This window comes from Protomyctophum bolini, assembly GCF_963924005.1.
Source record: "Protomyctophum bolini genome assembly, chromosome: 15".
Taxonomy (NCBI): Eukaryota; Metazoa; Chordata; class Actinopteri; order Myctophiformes; family Myctophidae; genus Protomyctophum; species Protomyctophum bolini.
The window spans coordinates 29,796,690-29,822,723 of record NC_137876.1 but is presented as its reverse complement, the minus strand read 5'-3'; the positions used below and the strand labels follow the sequence as shown (position 1 = coordinate 29,822,723).

Here is a 26,034-nt window from a genome sequence, read left to right as displayed (position 1 = left end):
ACTATAAAGAAAAGTCATCTGTGAGAAGGCAAACTAAAACCACAGTTTTATGACAACACTCACCTGTGTTTTTGATGGGGAAGTCAGTCTTGCGCTGCATGGTGGAGGGCAGCTCACAGCGCAGCGACAGCTGCCGTTTGAAGGGCGAGGTCTTCTGGCTGAGGGCTGGAAATCCTCGGAACGAGCCTTGCCTGGCCAGGGCCTCAGCAGGTGCATGCCGACGGGGGATAACCTGGGGCCCCAGGATGCCGCCTGACAGGGGTGGAGAGGACGAGGACGGGGATGAAGGGGAGCCTTGAGGGGCATTCGATGAGTTGGCTGCGGCTGCATTCGAGGCTGAGCTTACAGGGACAGCAGCCTTTATGTCCGTCTCACCTGTTGCAGGAAGGGATGATCAGTTACATTAGAAAAGACTAGATTCTACATAAAACAACAAAACTCCATCCAGAAGGTAGCATCGCAAATTGGAGGGTAATCAATTCCTCGGACAGACGTTTTTTCAGACGTCGGAAGCATGTATTGACCTTTAGTCTCAATTACAGTGGTTTTAATGTTTCATACCTCTCACTGCTAATGTTTAGTTTATGTTCTCATAAACACACTCTGGAGAAGCTACGTCAAATAAAACAAAATGCTACATTGACCATAATGTCGGTCCCTAATGCTGGGGAACAGATCCAACTACTTTCAACCTATTTTGGGCAGGTAGGCAAAAGGTTTCGAAATATTTAAAATGTTTTCAAAACGCTTCCTATAAATTAAGGAATGGCTAAAGATGGCTAAAGAGGCAGTAAATAATTGTAAATGTAAACATCATATGGTTGGATTTATAATTTGAATTTAATTATAATATAACCTGGATGTCTATAATAATTTTGACAATTTTTAAGGGTACTTATCAATACAATCAATGCTGGCCTAGTGGCGAGAGGGAAGCATTGGCTTGTATTATTTCAGCAACAAAGCATGAAGTTCAGATAAATCCAAAGTGGTGCATACTGCGTACACTGCGTACATTACCACAGGTGGCCCCAGTGGGTTTTAATCCCTAGCCGAGGCTGCCCAGTCACACTCCTATATACTTCTCAGCTAGTACATATTTTACTGCATGTTTTAAGTTACGTGCAATGACAGTTTGTGCAATAACAGCTGCAATACATGTTTCAAGGTGCAATAGCAGGAAGTGTGTGTGTTTTTGTTGTATTCGTTGTCTTCAGATATTTTAGTGATTTGATGCACTGATTGGTTGGCACTTTTAATTGCGTTGTACATGTTACAATGACAATAAAGATCTATCTCTATCTAGTATGTATTATTCAGTAAGTAGTATATAGCACTACTGGGAAGTGGTACCATGAAAACAAAGACATGTAGAAACACACAAACATGCAGACCTTTCTTGGCATCCTGTAGCTGCCTCATGACCTCCTCCCTCTCGGCCGCCTCAGTTGCCGTGGTGACGCGGAAGGAGCCCTCGCGGGTGAAGGTTGTTCGGTTGGCGTCGAAGGTGGCTGTCACACCACACTCCTTCTCTCGCTTCTGCTTGCGCTCCAGACAGGCAGCAAAGGCACAACCCACCGCATGGCTCAGACGCTCACCCTGAGGAAGCACATGAACACAAACGTCGTCCATCAGGTCTTTGAATGCCGTAAACATTACAATTTGTAATATTTATTATAAATATATCCAAAGAGGATTATTTTCTCAATGGCAATATACAACAATGGCACATGGACATGCACTGACATCTGTCAGTGCATGTCCTGGGTCTGGCCAAAGATCCTTATCCTTATCCTGTTTTGTTTTGATACAATGCATCATATTCCACTCCATTCTAAATATATGCTCTTCTATTCCAAGTACTACACAGTAGCAGTGTGTTTGTGTTGGGCTCTCACCGAGTCCTTGATGGCCATGAAACAGTGGCAGATCCAGCGTCGTGTCGTTCCATCTCTGCAGATGTAGGAGAACGCCCGCTCAAAGTTCCGGTCTGGAGCGCAGAATGACACCTTCTCTATTGTCTGATCAAGGATCAGATCCTGCAGGAGTACATTTAAAGTTTTCTTGTTAACATTACAATTAAAATGTTACTTACAATACGCAAGGTAATGGAAATAATCACATACATAGAATGCAGAGAGAGCAGTATAGTGTCTCAAGAAACTAGGATTCCAGGTAAACCATGAACCTAGCATGTCTAATCAATATGCTAAATAACAATCTGCACACTGAAACTATACCAGGTAAACAATGAACCTGGCATCTGTCTAAATATAATAATCTAAATTACAGTCATGACAGCGATTATGCAGACAAATATGTATGCATAGTAGTCATATCTTGGTCAGACGCTAGCATCTTATTACTACTCGTATTATGTTTTTACTTAGTATTGCATATTATTGTTAGTCTTTAAATGTCTTGATGAATTGAATACACAGGTCCCTAATGGGAACAAGCTCTGAGTGCGTAGCTGGGTTATCCTTGGCATTAGCATTCTGTTGTATAAATCTGTGCCACTCTGACTCTTTTTGCATAGTATAGAGGGTATGCGTATGCTTAAAGTGAATGGCACATCGAGTGGAAAAGCAACAGGCAAAGTGAGTTTAACGTTGTTTAATGTTGTTTAATGCAATCAGACTTTTCTGTTTGGATGCATACCCTGAAGAAGGCAGTTGTACCTGCCGAAATGTTGGTTCCTACTCTGCATCCTAATAAATAATCGGCACTTTGGCTATCAGTGTGTGCGGCCACTCTTTTGTCTTCTTAAGACTTAACTCTTTGTATGCATGGGCTGTCAAGGCCAGAAAGTAGTTTTTTGACACTCAGTAAGCATTCCTGCATAACTTCCGGGTTTGATGATGATGTCACACGCATACTCTCTATAGAGTATTCAATCAATCAAATCAATCAATCAAGAGAGAGAGAGAGAAGGCGGCAAGGGGTGAGGTGGCGTCTGAAGAGGTGAGTCTTCAGAATACGGCAGAAAATTGGGGGGAAAAGTCTGCCGTTCTGACTGCAATGGAACCGTTTTGGCACCTGGTCATTAAACTCTTATCTAAAGTACCATGTAGTACCAACTCACTTCCAACAGATGGCACTCTAACATTGAAATCATACTTCTGTTATCAAGAATGATGTGCTTTTGCAAGTGCAGCGGAGTCCAGATTTCATCAGAGGAGGAAGCTTGGGAGCTTTACCACAATGACAGCAATTCACTTTCCTGTATAAACTGCTTCAACCAAGTTAAGAAACACTTCCTCTTTATTAAAAACCAATAAAATACATACTTCCTGTCCGTTTTCTGAGTTTGGACAAAACATATTTACACTCAAAGTTCTCAAAAATATAGATAAAAGTAAAGATAAAGATAGATAGAAAATATGAACAATATTCAGGCTTATTTGACTCATTGATACTGAGACTGCTGTGTGTGGGGAGGAGGGGATTGATTGATTGATTGAACATTTTAGTGTAGAATGGGTACATTTCAAACTAAATGGTGGGGGGCACATGCATTCAGCGTTCATTACCTTTGTTTTGTCGTCTACAACGCGGAGGCCATCTGCTGACACCCACAACACAGCACGAACTGCTTTCTTCCCAGCCTGAAGAAAAACACACAGGGAGGAGAGAGATGGACAAGTGAGAAACACAGAGATGGATCAAAGACCAGTCTCTCCACTAACCCCCAAAAAAGGGACTGACCTTTAACCCACGTTCTTACATACCTATAACATAATAATACACACACACACACACACACACACACACACACACACACACACACACACACTCTCTCTCTCTCTCTCTCTCTCTCACGGCACCTGGAAACAAGAGGAAAAGGCACCGTGTGTGAGAGCTTCCAAAGGAAGAAGTGAAGAAGACCAAAGTCGTGAGTAGGTGTTTCCAGTGTTGCCGTGCGTTGTGACAGAGAACCCAAAATGTAACGAAGGAAATCAAAGATGATGATGTGAACACAGGCACGATGAAAGGAAGTAGACAATGGTGGCCCGTGTGTTAAAACAACGAGGATAATGACAACAGCACGCTCAAACACAGACAACACTTATTCAACACAAACTGCTCATTGTTCCATTTCAGCTCTGTGGAAGAGCAGCTGATGGGAGAAAGGGCGCGCCCAGACGTCCAAACACACACAGTGCCCTACCATTATCCCACCCCACCTGTCACACACACACACACACACACACACACACACACACACACACACACAGTGTTTGCTTCCGTTTCAGTACAAATCCAAACCCCTACCCCCATGTCGAGTGTGTTTCTCTTCCCGCTTTCAGAGGTTATGATCGAAAGGGTGATGTGAGACATGAAAAGTGAAATAAATAAAATAAAATAAGAGAAAAGAACAGAAGCACACACTCAGACGCACACAAAACAGAACTTACTTTTGAAAAGAAGCCTTTGAAGAACTTCCTGTCCTGGAAGTGGAAATTGATAAGGAGGGGGGGCGGGGTGAGGAGAAGGGGTCAGGGGTCAGGGTGGGAGAATTGGGGGAAGGAACAAGGTATGGAGAGGTTACCGATGATGTTCTTACAAAATGTACCGAGGAGGAGCCCAAGCGGTGGGTGTTTGGATTCGATTGGGGTCGAGGTGGAAGAGAAGCTGGGTCGTGTGAGTGGATGGTAAGCGATTGAGTGAATGGTTGGACGAGTGAGAGAGTGAGTGAGTGAGTAATGGATGCGATCAAATGGAATGGCATGGGGGAAGTGGGATGGTGGGTATCAAGACAATTTCCAGATTAACAGCCAGGGCGATAGGTGATCTTAAAGCTAGTATCATCATCACAATGATTGGTGCTTGTTAGTTCTACCACACTGCGGTTCACCAGACATTACACCTCAATGCCCAATCCCCAACACCATCACTCCCCAAGATATTTCCACTGCTTTCCCTGCAGAGCTGCTGCCCCCCTCACAAACACACATTCTCCCCCGCCTGGGAGCGTATCAGACACCCTATGATACAAGACTACAGGATTTCCGCAGCTGTGTCATCAGAGCCCTTCTGGATAGGAGAGATAAGGTTGAGATTCAGGTGAGAGTGGCTGGGAGGACATGGAGGTGGGAGTAGGGAGTGATAATCCTAAATCCTTTTTTCTTCCCTCACCTCAGATGCCCAAGAGACCAAGATGATTTTCCGATTGTTCGGTCAAAAGAAAACGGATTTCCCACAGAGAATACAGACCAAGATAGTTTGACCCATGCATCAGCTTAGCTTAGTGAACGAGGCTGAGGAGTCAGATTCATTGTTAAATAAAGTTGAGTCTGATAATCATGGCCTGGTTCTCTGCTTAGGCTGCACAATTAACACTGTGTAGCAGTACACTGCTTACATTTCACATCCTCTTGACAATTGAGAATACAATGAACAATGAACATTTTATACATGTATGCCCACTGTACTTTAAGACAGTCCCGATGTTCATCAACACAGACTGCAGTAGTTGGACTATGGAGTCAGTCCAGACTCGCATTCATTGCTGAATGGCACGAGTCACAGTGAGGGGTCAAGTTTATGTCACTGCAGTGCCAGCTGTACGGCCAAACATGAATTTATATTTTCTTATGCCTCTTTTTAGCAGGCTGTGTTGGTAATTGTGCATGTGCAAGTGTATATTGGCCTACAGGTGGCACTAGAGAAAAGGCCAAAGGGTCAACTAAATAAGCAGGGTTCATTCTCTAAGGACCAGCCACTAAGCCAGTAGTTTACGAAATATAGTTTGGTATCAAAGTGTTGGCCAAATGGACGGGAAAACATTCAAGTAAGGCTGACATTGCCTTTGTTAGAGCCCTGCTGCTAGCAGAGATAAAAATGTGTGCCACTTAGCTCCTGTTACTGGGTCAGGGCGGAGGAGATGGTAGTCAGTATAGCCTGTTAATTCATGATTTAACATGTTCCCAGCAATTCACACCAATGTGTAAGTAGTGTTAGTGTGTATGTGAACCAGTCATGCAGAGCTCACTTAGGTACAGTCAGTTAGTCAGACTAAGTTAAGGTTGAGCCTATTGCTCTAATGTGTTAAGACAACCAGAATGGGAGGGAAGTGTGGGAACAAGGAGGGACATTCAGGTGTTTCACAGGATCCTCACAATAACATAAACCTGCTCAAAAGACAAAACAAAAGTAAAAACAAAAACAAACAATGACAAGAAATTAAGCCAAAAAGAAGATGCAATGACAATGCAACATTAGAGTATTCAACCACTACTATATATATATATATATATATATATATATATATATATATATATATATATATATATATATATATATATATATATATAAAAATAAAGGATATTTAGAAATTCTATACAAAGATAATAGAGGATAGTTGGATGGAGAAAGGACAGGTTCTGGGTGAAGATCAGGGATGAAGAGTAAAAGGTAAAGTAAATATTAAACAAGAAGCTAGCTAACCTGCCCTGTTCGCCTTCAACGTTCAAGTAAGGCGCCTTATACCAAGGGTATAACTCAATTGTATATAAACAGCACCAGTATTAGTGTAGTAACTTGTACAAGGAATCACAAAATTCACCTGCCTGTTCTGTCATTCCCCCAACCCACACCTACAGTCAGCCAGACAAAACTTTACCAGCATTTGGCAAATCGCTGGTGTCAGTTTCAACGCCCTACACATCCGTAGAATGCATACCGGTGACAGCCCTCATGCCTTGTGCAACATCCATTACAGAGGATGTCTTCTTGGGCAACATCTGACAGAGCTTGTGCCAATCAAAATAAGAAAACCCAAACCATCTACTTTTAAGCTTAGTCATCATAGTTGGGTGCAGGGACTTGATTTTACCCGACAGGTTGTCTGAGAATCCTAAAACCAGCCTGAAGGAACAGTTGTGGGAGGAGCTTTGCGCACGCACACACACACACACACACACACACACACACACACACACACACACACACACACACACACACACACACACACACACACACACACACACACACACACACACACACACACACACACACACACACACACACACACACACACACACACACACACACACACACACACACACACACACACACACACACACACACACACACACACACACACACACACACACACACACACACACACACACACACACACACACACACACACACACACACACACACACACACACACACACACACACACACACACACACACACACACACACACACACACACACACACACACACACACACACACACACACACACACACACACACACACACACACACACACACACACACACACACACACACACACACACACACACACACGTCCAGAATAAGCATACATACTCTGAGCTTACAAAGTGAAATCCTGTTCCTGTGGTCATTTAAAGGGAAACCATTGTTTCCGATGGGAGATCACATACTGTAGTGTACAGTGTCGGAAACAAGACAGGGTCTAATAACATTGTGGATCTCTGACATCATGCAGCCAGTCTATGACGTTAGTCATCTATTTTTTATTTAACCTTTATTTAACCAGTAAAAGTTTGTTAAACAATGTCTATAAAAGCATATAAATATAAACTATAATATGTCAACCTTTGTCAATAGACGTTAGCCACCCATCAATAAAAAGCCAAACTAATTTACCAGTGTTTAACTGGTTTAACAGTTTTTATACAATGAATTGTATACGGGTTACTGTAATGTTTCTCTGAGAACCAGTCAGATCCAGCGAAACACATGAGTGAAGTCATCTGTGTGTTGACCATTCAGACAGAATTTAAACCGGAACGCAAAGAAACCACTGTACATTTAGACAGCTTGTATACTGGACCAGCCACTTTGGCAGGTGATCAACACCTAATGCCAATATGTCTGGGAAAATAGTAAAAGTGCCTCAGGAATTTTGGCTTCCACCAGTCTCTGTGGGCGATGGATGTACAGCTTCCTGCCTGTTACCAATACAAAGTAAATACCATTGGGTTTGATGATGGCATCTCATGTAGGGAGAGAGGCCCACCCAGACTTTCAGGATGAACTACACTGCTCTGCAGTTATCCACTGGAAACAACAGAAGAACTACAATTGTTATTGTTCTGATCTTTCTGAAACAGACACCGATACTTAGTGCCTCATTTGTCAATACTAAGTAGCAACCTGATATGTGCGCACAGGTAGCGCAAAGGTAACGCGCTCACGCACAGTGCACACACACATAAATTGGTCTGGCTCAGGTTTATACCCTTTATAAATCAAGGATAAATACATACAGAGCGCTGACTACCTTTACACTGCACATGTTTGCCTGTGTAGCGTAAATGAGCTATCCTCACGTGACAAAGTATATGGTATCTGATCAGTGCTTAGACTTGTGGACTTCGGAGGCATTTCCAAAACTGGTATGATATTGAAACGACTCTGAGAACAATACACTCAACAGAACATAAGAGTACACCTCCAACACTGGGCCCAGGGCCAGTGGCAACAGGAAGTGACATCGTGTTGATGACAGCAATAATAAATAAATAAAATAAAAGAGTGCAGCCTGGAGGCTGGTGGTGCCGCAGTGCAGCTTCCATCTCTTCCAGCACCTCCCCTGTGAGTCACGGGTCATAGAGCTGTGAGAAAGCCCTCATTACAGTCCTGAGGCTGCCAGGAGGAGAGTGGAAACGGCTAAACAGAGCACTGAACTCTGCCATCAGCGTCTCACATGCAGCATATAAACGTCTGGGGCCGACAGCGAGACCACCTACATGTAGCCTCCTGCACACGCAAGAAAAGTTGAACACGTGCGACACGAGCGATTGTTTCTTTCTGCCTGCACATTGCAGCAGGGCGCTAGAGAGGGGGCTCAATCACTTCTCCCAGCCTTGTGTAGCATCAACCTGATGCTGTGAGACGGCAAGGTTGTGTTTGTGCTGTTTGCCAATGCCAAAGTCTGTTTTGTGCACAGTTACCAATACAAATTAAATTAATTTGGCTGCGATGACTTCTCTTCGACATGGGGCGGCCCACCCTCCAGTCTTTCAGCGGCAGCACTATTGAACGTGTTAGACAGAGAGCAACAGAAGAACAATACTCCCAAATACACAATACAACTCCTTTGCTCACACCATCTCCCTCCCCACCTTTTCTATGCACCTCGATCCCCCTACCCCACCTCACTTCCTGCTCACTCCTCATCTCCCTCATTAACCAATTCACACTCATCCATGTCCCCTTTGCCATTTTCTCCAAATCTCCCTCCAACAGTAATCACATTTTACTCTAGTGCCCAATAACAGCAGCTGATGCCTCAGGGCCTCGATGACGAACTGCCTCCCTTTCACCGGCTTACAACAGTTACTCGGCATGTGACAATGTAGGGGCCTTTATTCTTCGTTTTTAATCCTGGGTGATTTGGTCAGTCATTCCTGGAACCGAAATATTTGTGGCAGAAAAGACACTTGCCACCAGGGGGCAGTTCTACACTCAGCACCAATGAGGATTTAAAGAGTTTCCTGGTCAGGTGAGCCTGCAGGTAAAACTGCCACCTCCAGTGACAGGGTTCAGCATGGTAACATGTTCCACCTCCAGTGACAGGGTTCAGCATGGTAACATGTTCCACCTCCAGTGACAGGGTTCAGCATGGTAACATGTTCCACCTCCAGTGACAGGGTTCAGCATGGTAACATGTTCCACCTCCAGTGACAGGGTTCAGCATGGTAACATGTTCCACCTCCAGTGACAGGGTTCAGCATGGTAACATGTTCCACCTCCAGTGACAGGAGGACATGTTCCAAGACAGCATGTTGACTTTGGCCATAACAGAGTAATAGGATGACATGAAGAGGGCAATTGTTTTATGCCCCGTCATGGTGGCTAGTTGTACATCCCAAAAATTAACTGGATGACTATTTTCCAAACAATGCTGATAAAGACCTCCAAACAATGCTGATAAAGACCTCCAAACAATGCTGATAAAGACCTCCAAACAATGCTGATAAAGACCTCTAAACAATGCTGATAAAGTGCCAAAATGACAAGCTCATCAGACCCATGAAGATATACCAGCATTTAATTGATGGTAAGTGATAATAAAAACAATAACAAAACCACGGCACACCTACTTTGAATAAAGTGATGGATGAAAAATGCATAATTAATTTACCACCATGTAGCTTGTGGCAGATGTTTTTCTGAACCGTATAATCACGGTTTCGTGAAGTTACGCCAATGCTGCCATACAGATGAGCTTGTGGGCAGGGATGGGGAGGAGGAGGAGGAGGAGGAGAAGGACTGTGGTAAAAGGAAGGTTCCGGAGGAGGAAATGTCATTAGGAGTGGTAGGGGTCAGGGAGTCGCTGTCTGGCAGGAGGAGAAGAGACGGGGAGCTGCTGGGTGCTCCGTCTCGTGCTCTGTGTTACAGGGAGAGTAACTCAATAATGTATCAGGGCCTCCGGCACTGTGTTCATGATGTGAACCGAGTCAGTGTGCTGCGCTGTCGTGAGTTTTGCCTTGACCCTGTGGTTTGTGGGTATGCATCCACCTCTGCATAGTGTGCACATGTGTCGACACCTATTACACAGTATGTGTACGGTATAGTTTGTTGTTCTTGAAGCCTACGTGTGTGTGTTTTTTTTACATCTGACTTTGAACTTGTGGGATACAAAGACCACATATGCAGGCAGCCAGTGTATGAGTGTGACACATGGTGCATTCCAGTAACTGGATGTCTGTCAAACCATATCATGGTGAGGTCTCAGCCAGCCCAGCACCGGATTAAGATCAAATAAGGTCTGTGTCAATCTCTCTAGGCCAACAGGTACAACCAAGGCAATAAATTCCTCAGTGTTGACGTAACTCAGATTGTAAAAATGGACCTCAGTGGTCCCGCATGAAGCATTTTTATACTCATGAGTTAAATTAACATTTTGACAGTGCATCCTGTTCCTCTGCCAAATAGCTAAAACTGTTCCAAGGCTAGAACCCAGGTATAAATACTGCAGCATAGCATACTTCTTGACTGGTCAAAGTTGTTCTCGGCAGTTTTTACAGCTCAATATTTTCGAACTAGCCGAACATCACTACAGAAGACACTAATGGGAACTGTGTGTGTGATTGGTCAGTAATTCAAGTTGCCAATGACTTATTTTGTTGAATTTCTGCATTCAGATCCAGGTGGAAAAATCACTATTCCAGCACTGTATAAAGTGGCCAGGATCTAATGTTCAGAACTGAGTATAAAACGGTAACAGGACAACTCACCCCTTTTCCGTTTTCCTCCCGGAATTTTCCCCAGTGAGGGGTGGGAGAGGCTGGACGTCAGACAGCTGGACTTTGAATTTCTCTAACTATAAACTTTCACGACAGCAGACAGACAGCCTTTAGAAGCACAAATATAATTTATGAAAAGGCTACTACGGTGAAGTTGGTTTATAGAAGTTGTTGTAGGCTATGTGGGGATACTCTGACCAGGTACCATTTGAGTGTGCAAAACCTCACATATACTAAATTATACTAAATTGTTTATAGGGTCAATATAGGTAAAATTATATAGCCTTTCCATAAGAGTATATTTTTATATTTTTCCAGAATCAGAATACAAACAGCCAATAGCATATTAGAAGTTATCCCCCTCACTGGGGGAAATTCCGGGAGGAAAAACGGGGCAAGCACCGGGGTGAGTTCTCCAGTATTCGTAAAAAACAATTTAGTCTGCAGGGAACTTGTTTGGTTTCAGAAAAAAAAGGTTGACTTCTTTTGAAGCATGCTACAAGCTTAAGTCATCTTAAGAAAATTAACACACAGGGAGTACAAAGCTATCAAGTAGGCAGGCTTAAGCAGCAGAGCCACTTAACAGAAGCAAATAGCTCTGTTGCGTCTAGCCACAACCTAAGTACATTAAAAGATCAAACTATTGTTTCTTTCCTTTCCTCCATTCATGTGTATTTTACTGTCTGTTAAAATGTGTAACATATCTTCAATGGCTTGCCATCTATTTATTTTTGTCTTGTTGAGCACTTTGTTTGAGCTGTTTTGAAGAGCAGAAGACAAATGATTAAAGGGGAAACATTAGCTTATGCTCATAAGACAGAAAAACATTAATTAAATACATTTCATGGGCCTTCATAGTGGCCCTTCATAAACTCAATGGGGCAGTACATGCAATCCATACAAGTACACCTAGGGCTTCACATCCTGCGGGCGCCACCCAAACTAAAAATATATGAAGTGCTCTTCAAGGGCTCTTTGGATTAAACCCCACATCAACAGCACTATGTCCTGCTGTGAACAATGGATAGAAAACCTTTTGTTCTTAAGGACGGTTAAGGAACAGACTGACCTGACACGAGTCATCCTCCACTGTTAAGTTAAGACAATGACGTGTGGTATTGTCTTTTCATTATGGCTGATTGTTGCACACTGTGCCAAAGATCAGTTGAATTGTTGGTGGATCTCAGTAATGTAAGCTTATTATTCTGTTCACAGGGGATAAGAGTTCAATGCCTAAAATATGAAATGGACTCTAAATTTGAAATGGAACTTCAGCAAACACAAGAACGATACCACGATGCCAGTAATCCTGTCATGTGGGGGGACCCAACCACAAATAAGCCTGCTGTCCCACTTCAGGCCCTGACTTTTAAAGGAACGCTGACATAAGACGCGCAGTGCCGCTCGTCCGCAGTGATTTTTATGACCTGGGTGGAGCCAGAAGAAACAAACTGACGACATGGAACACAAAATGCTCCCAATGGTTTCCTCTTTTCCCAACGCTGGAATTTGCTTTAGTGTGTGTACGTGTGTGTGTGTGTGTGTGTGTGTGTGTGTGTCTGTGTGTCTAACTCCTGCGGAACCCACGGCGGCCGGCAGGAAGTGCGTGTTGGCCTATCGGCTTGGGGTCCAAAGGAATGGATGACAGCAAGACAAGTGTTAAGAGAAAGAGAGTGAGGGATGGAGTTAAATACAGACACTGACAGAGATGAATAGGTGCACACAGAGAGCTAGAAAGACAGACACAGATAGACAGAGCATGAGTGAGAAGAATCAGGGCAGACCCTGGAACCTCTTGAGGATGACTAAAAGGGGCCGAATATGGGTGGAGACCTCCAGTGACCTTCAGGACGTTCATGTTCAGTAGACGACAGGACAGGAATAAATAGGAGTCTCGCTATGAGGAAACACACCTACAGTGAGCACGATGACAGATGAATGACTACCAACGCAAGAGGAAACACGAGCAGTGTGTGGAATGTGGTGGGGGGGAGGGTGGGGGCGAGGGTTCCTAGAGTGAAGAAGGAACGGAAGAGAGGATAATAGAAGAGAAAGGAGGAGGGGGTGTGAACTTAAGAGGCCAGGGCTTTAAGCCATAGACCCTAGAAGAGCAGCCAAAACCGAGGCTCTGTAGTCGATCACCTACCGTCTTGAGCCGCTTGACAGCATCCTCGCAGATGTGCATACCCCGGGACTCATCCACCTCCACATGGCCCAGGTACTGCAGGGACACAGAGAAAGCAGAGGCTAAGTGAGGATGCTCTGGGGAAACATTTTCCAGTGATTAGCCTTTTGAAGTTTGAATTGGGCTAAGACTGCGAACCTTTTTTTTTGTAATAAATAAAATAAAATAAAATGTAAACATGGTGTTCACCACCAAAGAGAAAAGGTGACCTCCAGTTCTGAGATTAATGTCATCCACATGAGGTCCAGATCCCGTGGCCACAAAGATCTTCATGTGGTCATGCCTTACAGTTTTTGGCCACAAGATCTGGGCACGTCAAATGGCCAAGACAGAACGAACCAAAACACACTAGGTTACCCCTTCTCTTCGGAAGAAGAGAAGGGGTTTGCCTCAATCTCCTCTGCTGCTGGACTAAAACATACAAAGGACAGTGCGTGATGATGTAGTGAAATCCCTTTCCTGCCTGGGATGTTATATAATTTATGCACAGGAACATAAGAAGAATAAAATGAAGGCTTCCTAAAAAGATGATCATGAATACTGATAATGAAACTGGCATAATTTCAGTACACTTGTAGCTACAGTATGCTATACTATGAGATACCAGTAGGCCTACTAACAGTCGTTTGATGATCTACAATCATAGCACACGCCAAAATCTAATAGTACGCAATTAGCAGTGGTTTTCAAACACTTTATGTTCGAGGCACACCAATGAGAAAAAAAAGACACTACAGTATAGTAGTATATTCATAGCACAAATAGGCATTCTGCAGGTTCACATTGCATTGCAATAAAGTGTTGAGTTATGAGCTGGGAGAGGGGGGGTCATAATAAAATCAAATATAAAAAATAATCTGTAATGACATGCCAAATATAGGTTTGCCAGGTTGAAAGTTTGGGTGTAGAATTTGTCTTGTATTAATGCTCAAATATATATATATAATACTGTATATGTTTCTAAGTTTGAGTATACCTGACGAAGGCCGAAATGTTTTTCCTCTCTGGTAATAAAAGTTTTTTGGAAGCTTTCAAAACGATGTGCAGACTTCCTCTTTCTTTTCATTTAATCTCTTTTGTTAAGAGCACCCGTTGAATTTACTGGGATGTGCGTGTACCTCCTGACCACCAACTCAACCCTTGGACTGCCACTCCAATAGCAGCTTTTCAGTGCCTTCTGCCAAATCTATTCATATTTTGAATTCATCCTTTTAATGCCAATAGAAAAATCTGTGATCTTTTTTAGATACCTCCAAATACGAGAGTACTTCATGGGGGAGGTGAAAGCATCCGAGCCGGTGGCCTCAAACGATCTCATACAGGTTTTTATTCAGGCATATAAACATGAGTCCAAAAGAGTAGTATCTCATTTTCACAGGGCAATCATATAGTATTAGACACCCAGTCCTGATGGTGGCGGTAACTTCACCATTATGCTGGTTAAACGGGTATCAACATCCGCTATCTTTCTGCACTGTGTTACACAGTCATCTGTCCCCATATCTAAGTCAAATTAAGCTCTAATCAAGCCCTGAATATTGCATTTTACGCAGCTATGCACATAAAGACTAACCGTCAACGGGAGGTCTGGATTAATTAATTCACTACGTCAAAACAGTCAATGGTAGTTCAAGGGATGCCCATGAGCAGCTTAACCAAAGGATTAAGGAAAACACCAGAGGTTCTCTACAAGGAAACTCCACAGAAAAAAGGTGAATGAGAGTTGAATGCCATATGGTAAACCAAAGCCTGAAATCCTCCTTGAGAAGTCATACTTGAAAATCACACCTGTGTGAACCGAGTCTCTCTCTCTCTCTGGCACAACAACGCCCCTACTGGTACTAATAGTGTACCAATGGTGCACACAGTCACATAGGTGCATGGGTGGGTGGGTGAGTGAACCAAACACATAGGCGGGTGAACACGGACATTGCTGTTCCTTGGAGTGGTTGCACCACTCAAAAAACACAGACAATGAGAGAGACGTGAGCTCTCTGACGAGAGCTTGAGAGAGAACGTGTATACACAAGGACAAAGACAACATGGAGGGGACGATAAGGCTGCGATTAAAACGGGTTTCCTTCCTGTCCTCCACCCTGGTGGTCCAAGGCCAGGTCAACGTGACACAGACTCCCGTCACCTCCTTTGGACCCGACATATACCGTACCTACTGGAACCATAGCCGGGTTGGGTCATTTGAGAATGGCCTTACACCCGAAGGACCGGCTGGAACAGAATGAACGGAAGCAGGATCGTACCCTGCTCCAGGCCTAAACCTTGTCATGTCCCTTGACCTCCCCAACAGCCCCGCGGGACAGAGGCCGGCCGGGCAGGCGAGTGCCGGGTGGGCGTGGGGGTTGAGGTCAGTGCTGGTAGGCGCTCTTGTATTGTGTGTGTGTGATCATAAAGCCAGGGAGGAAGTCCTAACCCTTTTCCTTACTGAGAACACAGAGCGGCGAGCGGCGAGGAGCTCCGCCCCCCCCCCCCCCCCGGCGCTATTTTGAGAGACAGTGACGTCATATAGGTGAGTCAAGTTGTCGACCTGCGGGGGCATACACATACACAGTAAAATCCTCATTGTTAATTTGTATTGTAACTCTCAGTGAGTACAAATGCAACCAAATGGACCCATTGTACACCCACGAGTTACACCAATACTCTTTTACAGTGTACACACACACGGTCCTGTAGACAGAGCTGACACATGGTGAGTAGGTGGAGGTACTAATGGGCATAAGCTGTGGTGACTTTAAGCATATTGTTGCTGTCGGGCAGAAACCTCTTGTTGGTTAATGAGCACCAGTATAATGACTACCAGTAGGGGCGCTGTTGTGCCATGCAGAAAAAGAGAGAGAGAGAGACAGTGCTGCACTGTTGCCTGCTAATGAGAGAGAGAGGGGGGGGGGGGGGGGGGGACGTGGCACGTTTTGAGCTTGTAGATCTATGTTACTGGACAATGTACACAAATAGTGAAAGTAGCAGATTTCCGCCTGACAGACGATATGATGGAAGGCGTAGGACTATCACACACTCTACAGTCCTCATAGCAAGCTAGCAGGCAACCTTTTATTTTTATTGGCGGTTAGCTAACGTGTTAGCTTTCTGGTCTAGAGGGGCAGGTCGCGGCTGAGATTTGCGCACGCCCTGATTGTTTCACCGATCTGTCTGTCAGCCCCGGTCCGCTCATTTGGAGCGACGCCCACCCGGAAGGGTTGACTCCCACTTCTAGACCAGAGCGGCAAATGCGTTTCCCCAGGCTTTCATTTTTTGAGCCGACGAAAATGAAAGCCTGGGTACCGAGGCTAGTGGTTAGCTGATAATTATTGTTGTATCAAACGTATGTTAGTTTCCACATTTAACTGATTTTATGAACATGGGAGGAATTGTTCACAACCAATAATCAAGAAAAAAAACATTCTGAGCATGCATAGTGTATCCCAAAGTAACCGTAGCACTAGTACCCAAATTGAGAAAATGCAATACTTTAATCAATAAATTAAACATAATTGTATAGGACTATGACGCTGTCTAGACTAGTGTTTTTATGCAAATGTGAATTACTATTAGACAGTTAACTGAGTTAAGTCCCCTGTGTTAATTTAACCCTGAGAGTGTACGAATGTAACCAAATGGACCATTACTGGTCCATTTGGTTACATTTGTACACTCTTGAAGTCATAAATGGCTAGATTAATATTGATGGATATTTTCCATTGCAGCTTGAAATAAGTACAATAAGTTTAAATGTATTTTGTGTGTGCTACAAAACGGTCAATAATACAGTGGACAGGAAATGAATCATAACAGCAGCCACATCAGAAAAACATCCCTAAAATAGCCATGAATTATCAATAACACAGAGGCCGGATGTTCATAATCAACATTAACAAAATCAACATTATGTGAATTGGCTCTGTTGGTGTAAGTCCCCTGGATATAACCCAGGCCATAAGCATTCCAGGAATTAATTTAGGGCTTTGGGCTGTGCATTTTCACTTTCAATGAACCCAGCTAGCTGTCAACGGCTTCTGAAACCGCAACAGTCTTTATACACCGTGGAAGAGCAAGTGAAAATTGTGTAAATACTTGACCTCCTAAGCTGTTCATGCATCGCTGGACCCTGCAAGTACACACATGCATAACACACTCACACACGGCACACAAAAAAATATGCCATTACAAATCACCACAAGTTGTGTGAATAATTGTCTTACTAGGCTGCATAGTATACTGTAATTGATCGCACACACACACACACACACACCCACACACACACACACAGAGGAAATAGCAGATATCTATGGCATTTTATGGTGATTTACCGGCAAGTCCTTTTAGTAAGCTGGCAAGACACGCGCACAAGCATGCAAGCTAATCCATACATACTGCTGGGCACGACTGCACTACTGGTAACTTTCGTGCACTGCGGGCCAGTCTATAGTTTGAATGGACAGGTATCAGTCAAAAGGGAGACATGGAAAAGGAAGGACAGGTGGGGATTCATATGGAATGTCAGAACAGGTCAGATCCATATATGGAGATGTAAGGGTTTGAGGTGATGATTCTAGGTGATGATCCAGTCTTCTCCATGTATGGCTACCCAGGGTTTGCCATATATGGTGACGTGACGTGTCATGAGGTGTTACGGACTGACGGCCATATGTACATGACTGATCGATCAAAGTTTTGCAGGTTTTCATAGTAATCTAACCAACTAGATAGCATTAATCTATTATGAGATTTGTCTGTTGTGAGCTTGTAGATCTGATCTTCCATTTTCCCTGAATGCTCTCCCCAGGATAAAGACGCTAGGGTTCATTCATGGGGTTAATTCACACCCAGCCTAGAGAGCCTACCATAGGAGAAAACTCAATTGATCTCTTTTACACCACTGTGAAAATCACTCTATAGTGTGTGAATAATGGCTTTTCAATGCAGATTTTGCATGGAAGCGACACATGCATGCACACATAAAACTGACTGAAGCCAACCGGTTACACAGCACACACACATCTCACACATGCAAAGGAATGCACAGACCCACACAGCAGGAGTCAACTTCAAGTCCCATGTAGGGCTACTTAAAAGGTGTCATGTATATTTGAGGTAATATTATTTCAACTCACAATGAATTGACACTCACTTTTGCTGACTATAGGAGAATTAGAATCACAGATTTGTGGAGAATTAGGAGAGTATGAGACCTGTGAATGTTCTGCTGTTGCAGCTCGACTCGGGCAGCGCACCTGTCCATTACAGGTGCACGTTCTATAACGCGAAATTGGTGGTCTGAGGACCCGCTATGCGCTTTCCCAAACGTGTAGATAGCAAAGATAGCAATTTTAGGGAAAGTGCATAAACACGCCCGGCCCCACGGACACACCTCCAGCAGCAAATGAGTCGGCATAATGTATAGTGGGTAGTGGCCGCATACCATTTACGGATAGTGGAAGCTGCTAAATGCATAATTCACGGGTACTACTGGGTAGTGCTAGCGGGTAGTGCTAGCGGGTAAGGCAGGGTGTAAAATGGAGCAGCCCACTGTACACACACATGCACGCAAAGGCACCAGCTGCAAATAGAAACAAATTGCATCCACAGAGCAGACTCTCCCCCTCTGCAGGCTGTGTGTAAGTCATATGGGAGCCTTTGGGTCTGCTAATAAGCAGAGAATCCTCTGATTCTAGGACAGAAACGGGTGCCCCCATCCATCCACCTCAACACTCATTTCAGCCTCTAATTCAGAGTTTCCCACGGTATACGCACACAGGATCAGAGGGCCTCGGGCAGCAGCTCTCCTTGAAGGTACTGGTGGTAAACACAAAGTGGAGACAAGCAGAGAGGGAGCAGCACACCCACACACTTAAAGAAGTAGGCTGGCTGCTTCCAAACGGATCAGAGCGTAGGAGACAGTGAGAGGTAATTTATGGGGAGCAGGTGGTGTGGGAGGGAGGAATCGAAGGAGGTCCAAGATGTGTATGTGTGTGAGACAACTTGGAGCAGGTTTGGAAACTATAGGGCGTCTCAAAAGTTAGCTGCCAATAACATACACAACCATACAGACTCATACAGCACCTTGCTCTCATGAGTCTGTACCTAGTGTCTATGTTGAGTTGTTGACGGCATGCCATGAGTCCAGATGCCAGTTCACCACAATTCAACTCCTTGCAAGTTAACGTGCAACTACTTGCAACCATTATATCCCCAATGGCAGTTGCAAAGAGTAGCATTGGTGCGGTCACTGAAGATTTGTTTTTGGCTTTTCTGCCTTTACTTAGCACCTTAATAATAAGAGGATTTAATTGTACGAACTGCTCTAGTGTCTACCAATTCCCTCCATCCACTGAAGGTGTTTCAAGCAAGCCCCGGACACCGAGAGGAAGCATTGAAGCGAAATGGACATGCTGGCCGATCGTAGATACTGCAGCTCAAGCGGCACTAGGCCTAAAACACAATCCAGGCGCATGCCACATATAGGCTCTGGCCTGACAGCGGGTTGCGTGTTTGAGTGCCATTCATGACGACCTTTGCTGCATGTCTCTCCCCATCTCTCTCTCCCTCTTTCCTGTCTGCCTTCACTGTAACTATCAATAAAGGCACAAAAGCCAAAAACCTTTTTTTTTAAACATGAACTCGCAAGCCAATATGCATGCACAGTGCTCATTCTTGCTTTCGGTCCGGCGTGTTCATTTTAGGCACAAAATGGGCAGAGCCCACCACTTTTCCAACCCAGAAGAAGGGGTGAAAAAGGGAGTATGCGCTGGGTGAGCAACTCAGTGCAAGTGGATGGGAGGGGAATCCCGGTGCCGTCTATTATTTATAACTCTATGGTTTCAAGTCCATCTGCGGCTCAGAGGAAGCAACACCAGACTCAGTGGCGAGTGTGTGCTGCTTCTGTTCCGTCAGTCCACGTGAGTTAGCGGACCATTTCACTTGCGTTTGCTATTGCTAATTTCAAGGCTTCTGTTGGCACAACATGACGGTGTGCTCAGCACTCCTACTGCCTCCACCTGGCTCACAGCACCACAACATGGCGGTGTGCTCAGCACTCCTACTGCCCCCACCTGGCTCACAGCACTCGCCTGAGTCGTCCATCTATCGACGTACTACTTACACATGTTCTATTTATGTTCTGCAGATTGTAGCCATGTAGAGAGATTCATATCATCTCTCGTCTATTCTATGACTCAGTCTCTGTAACCATGCTAGCATGTACAGTAGGTTGCTCATGTTACTATTGTAGGTTAACTGTTGATGTGTCCCAGCACCATTATCAATGAAAACATTTGTGGTACGTACGGTATATGTTCATATATAATATACTGTCAGATACATACTCTGTACTAGACATAGTACTGTATACTTGGTCTTATTTGTGATGCTATTCAATCATTCTGTAAATATACTTGCACTGTTGATGACTCGTGTGTGTGTGTGTGTGTGTGTGTGTGTGTGTGTGTGTGTGTGTGTGTTGTTGTGCGCACACGCACATGCATGCGTGCGTGTGTTAGTACTGCAAACAAATATTCCATATTCAAAGGAATATTCATATATAAAAAAATTAAGAATAATCAGACTATAAAAAATTAAGTTTCGAATAAAAAAAATACAAAAATGCCATGCAAGTTCTCACAAGACTCTGGGCCATGTAACGTTAAACGCCGGCTGGTCTCGCGAGATCACAGAACCGTCAGTCAGAGGCAAGAGGCAGGAGGAGTCTCTCATAGCCTCCCCTCAAGCTTTACTTAATCGTACGACGGTGCCGTGTGTAAACGTGAGCCGATTTAAAAGTCCACAATGTGTCGTTGATGCAACACGTTGTGAGCTCGTAGATCAGTTACGTTTGCCACGTGACACCGGCATACAATGTAGAATAAATCAGCTGCCTCGCTGCCTGCTTATTAACACACATACTTCACTCTGACAGATACGGCGTAGGTGCACACACAGTTGCCTCGGAGCATAGAGTTATAAGCCTCGGAGTCGGGGGTGCAGACGTTTATCCGACATACCAAGAGTCTGACAGTCCAACAACACCGTCGCTCCCGACATGCGTTGCCCGTTACAAATCACCCGTGGCCAGTTACAAATCACTTGTGGCTCCAGACATGTGTTGCTGGTATCAAATCCCTGTGGTGTCCGCGTGCGGTTAGGGTTAGGCTAGTGTTTGGGTAGGGTGTCGGACTAATGACTGTCGGACTTTTGGTATGTCGGAAAACAATTGGCTGCAACTGGAGTCGTTTTTTTTTAAATGTTGCTCGGTATTAGAAAGCACACACGTTTATCACACAGTGTTACTTGAATTGATTCAAAAATGATAACAGGTCAAGCTGAAACAGTGATTAATTTGGTAGTGAAGGCAGACAGTTTACAGTGAGACTAGACGACCGAAAACGCGATGTAAAAACTATGCATGGATTCTTGTCTCTCTCATTAAAGTCACATTTATCTTGTAGCTTACCTTAATTTTATTTAAACCAAAAACAAATGCATTGCTTTGATTATTTCCTGTTTCATGTCGAGGTAAGGATTGTTCCAACTTCTATCACAGCACAATGAGCACATCATTGTAGAGATGTGTCTCTGTTCCCCAGATAAGTCCCGGGCTTGTATCCAAACGAAACCATTACAAAAATTAGGCTATAAGTTATGAATTATTATATTATAGGCTATAATCATAAATCATAAATTTGATTTGTGCATGGCTTTATACAGTACTTACCTATATGTCTAACTGTGTGTACACATGATTAAGTGAATGTAATAACATGTGTACATGTGTAAGTAAGCATACAGTACAAGACACACTGGACCTTTTAAAAGCCCATTCAGATCAAATAATCTCGATGTGACAGGCTGGTGAATTCTTTCGATTAAATCAAAAGACATAAATAAGTAATACGTTTGAAAATGTTCAAACTGTTTAGAAATAAGATTCAAGAAGTATTACACATCAAAGCAGTGAGCACAAACGGATATAGAGCAACCTGTGCTCTATATTGATTGGTTCATACAAAGTGATGTATACAGTATGTATGCATCTGAGGTGGGTAACTTTCAGAAACTCTTTTTCTGTTACATTTTGTTTCAGCATGGTTAAGTTCCTGAGGTGACCGCCGCCGATTAGAGACATTGTGAGTCTACACAGTACACCGCTGCAGCAATTCTCTGTAACTTTCTAAAAATGTTTAATCTTCATGTTGCAAATCTTTGATCTGAACCTGGCTTAAAATACACAAAGCAGAGCCAAGAAGAGTCACCTTGACTGCAAAGCTGCATTTGCCACTGCGGACCGCCTCCTCATCCGTCTGCCACTGGTGCGGCCGGCTGGACTCGGGCACGTACACGTCTTTTTTACGCCGGAAGCTCTGACGTAGCTTGTTCATCGCCAAGCCTCCTGGGAACACAGAGACGTGGCGGGTTAGATCACGCAGACAGCAGAGAGAGACAGATTATTAATTACCCCAAACAGACAGAGGAGATGGATAGATGGATGGATGGATTTCCATTTTAGGCATTCTAGCTAATCAGCTAACATCCTCTTATCCACAGTGACTTGAAAGATTATTACGACAGAATAAGCCTCATTTCCTATGAACACATACATACAGTACATACATTACATACACACATATGGACGATCTTGCCCAAACGTACAAGAGTAGGATAAGCATTACTTCCTTAGATCACAAGACAGTGTGGGACTGATTTATATTTGACCATTCTAGGCATTCAGCCGATGCTGATGTATAGGGACTCTCAATGATAGATGGACAACATTACAGATCATGGATGGATAGGGACAGACAGAAACGACAGGCAGACTGATTTACTCCATTTTATGCATTCTAGCCGACGCGATGTCCCAGCTGGCAGGTACACCAGAGGACACTTTCATCCCTCAACCTCTAGCTACAATGCAAATACAATATTATTCAACTGTGGGATGAGATCAGAGTGTCAAGAAGAGCAGCATGTCAATAAGATTAACTGAGGATAATATTATTATACAAACACTCAAAGATGCAATGCATCTCAAAATCTGAAAGAAGCAACAATCAGTATGAATGCAGCTTGTGGAAAAAACAAGTCTGTACTAAGTTACACTGACATAATGACACGGTTCACACGGATACATAAATAATATGAAACTGTAAACGATGTTGTCAGTCGACAGACTCGACAGCATATCAGTATCGCAGCATGTGAATAAGTCTATTTTGAGAAGGGTCCACACCCCCCCCCCCCAAAGAAAGGAAGGATGAGTGCCGGGAAGAAGAAACAAGATAAGTAACAAGAAACGTGACACGAGCGTTTCACCCGCGGAGGCTCCACAGTGCCTGCATGGCTACAGATGCCGACAGCTATGCTGTGACGCAGCCAATTATTCTGTATGGCACTGGGGGGGGGGGGGGGGGGGGGGGTAAAGAAATGACAGGATGGGAGCCTGACACCGTGTGTGGGTTTGCAAGATAGAATGGAGTGATTAGCTCGGAGCACATCGCTCCTGTTGTGGTACCGAGTGCTGATGTTTCCATGTGCCAGGTTAAGAGTCACATCATAATCTTCTAACCACTGTCGAACCACTGTTTCGGCTGTTTGTCATTCTGTAGCAGAAGTGGTTGAAAGGGGTGGGAAGGATGGTTACATTTTTTAACTCCTGAATCGCTGCCGAACACACTCCTATCTAGCATCAGAGTCTTGAGCTCTACAGTGTTGTTAGCAAAGCGGTTGCACCACACTGTACTGTATCTAGGTAGGTGGTGCACTTAATCTTTCTCTCTCCGACTTTGTCTGTGACCCGTGGTACGTCTCGGAAGGGAACACTTTTCTGATGTGGTCCGTACGTACATGTGCCATTCGTAGCATTCCTGTGGACTCCATCCAGGGATCTTTCCTGTTGTGCTGTGAGAGTAAAATGCCATTTGAAAGATACAATCCATTTAGCAAATGTTACTCTACATAGAAGAATCTACTGTACCAAATTGTTTGAAGTGACAACTCACCTATTGGTGAGGTGCTAGCTATGACGTAGAACAGAAAGAGCTTGAAGGGAGACACAGCACACTCATAACTCCTGATGCATATACCGGTTTATTTTTAGACATACAATTTGCATGAGCGGGCCATCCCAGACTGATTTTCAAAAATAAGTTTTCTTTCCTACAGTATATTGACATTGAAATTAACGATGCCAGGTTGAATTATTCAGCCGCATAATTGCTGATCATGAAGGTCAAATAACGGCTGATATATCGGCCAGACATCTGTCATGTCAGACCGATACCGTTGTAGAGGGTATGCAGTATGCACCTAACATCATCATCATACCCAGAAGTTATGCGGGAACGCCTACCGAGTGGCAGAAAAACAACTATCTGGCCTTGACAGCTCATACATCCAAACAGAAAAGTCTGATTGCATTAAACGACATTCAGCGTCATTAAACTCACTTGGCCACTCAACTTTATGCATGCGCATACCCTCTATTGGTCTGTCAATACTGATAGAACTCCATTTGGGGTCCTGCTGGTTTGCCTGAATGGCCTCATGAACAACTCCGCCCGAAGGCAATAGAGCGAGCTCCTCCACAAACAAGTTGCACCTTACTAACTTCTAACTACCTAATGAGGATCTGGAGGGATTAGAGGCCTTTAATCCAGGAAGACTTCACTGTGCACTCACACACTTGCACTGCACATCTAACACAGAAAGCCATCCACACAGACAGTCACACTTAACCTCTATACACAAATGCAGTAATGCACACAGTTACAAGTTCAACATACTAAGTGTACATACACTGTAAGCACACACACAAAAGTACGTCTCACACATGATCACTTGAGTACACACACACCCCACTGACTTTTATCATATGCATGACGAGTTGATAGTGTAATACATACACCGTTAGCACACATAGGAGAACACACACACACACACACACACACACACACACACACACAGTCTGTATTGGGTGTTACACAATAAAATTCAAATAAATGTAACCAGATGGCGCATGACTACTTACGAATAGGTAAATTACCACTGGGTCCACGCCAATTTACAATTTAGGCAACACATTACTTGAGCACAAAGTCAGTGCTTATGGATGGTGTTTGTTAACTTTGTTAAGACTCTGAATTCATTTTGGGTGGGCATTAATCATTTAATAAAACAGTGTCTAGAACTAGGTACTAGACATGCTGAAGTGTTTGTTTTATGTTGTTGGAATACTCATGGTTGAAAATAGGTTACAGTGTGCAAATTGAATTACATTATCTTGCCTGGATGAGGTCTTATATTTCTTGTTTGAGCGTGTTATCTGTGTGGATTGTTGCGTTCTTGTGTGCGCCTGCAGGTGCATCATGGGACTGGCACAGATAGCGATCAGTTACGCACAACTTGTATGTTCAGTAGGTCGTTGCAATCCATTACCGGTAAACCTAAAAGTGTCCAAATCAAAACACTGACATGCATTAAGTGCATTCAATTTAAATATAGGCTATAGTCTGAGTGGGTGTGGTTGCACAAGGTATTGGGGAGAAGCAAACTATTTTCTGTCGACTCACCCGTGGCTTCCGCGTGCGGTTA

At 43.9% G+C, this 26,034-nt stretch overlaps 1 protein-coding gene across 3 annotated transcripts in view; it reads right to left on the bottom strand.

Annotated features, from left to right (window-relative positions):
• Nucleotides 1-26,034, bottom strand: part of numb (NUMB endocytic adaptor protein) — a 65,234-nt gene that overhangs the window by 7,690 nt on the left and 31,510 nt on the right. For 2 of the 3 annotated variants that reach the window (XM_080784425.1, XM_080784427.1), the window contains exons 2-8: nt 22,698-22,834; nt 13,399-13,473; nt 4,419-4,451; nt 3,534-3,608; nt 1,899-2,039; nt 1,395-1,599; nt 64-375 (exon numbers count right to left, since the gene is read on the bottom strand). In XM_080784425.1, the coding sequence (XP_080640551.1) occupies nt 64-375; nt 1,395-1,599; nt 1,899-2,039; nt 3,534-3,608; nt 4,419-4,451; nt 13,399-13,473; nt 22,698-22,823 (967 nt within the window). In that variant the 5' untranslated portion in view covers nt 22,824-22,834. The remainder of the gene's footprint in view (nt 1-63; nt 376-1,394; nt 1,600-1,898; nt 2,040-3,533; nt 3,609-4,418; nt 4,452-13,398; nt 13,474-22,697; nt 22,835-26,034) is intronic. The other variant, XM_080784426.1, reaches the window with a different exon arrangement.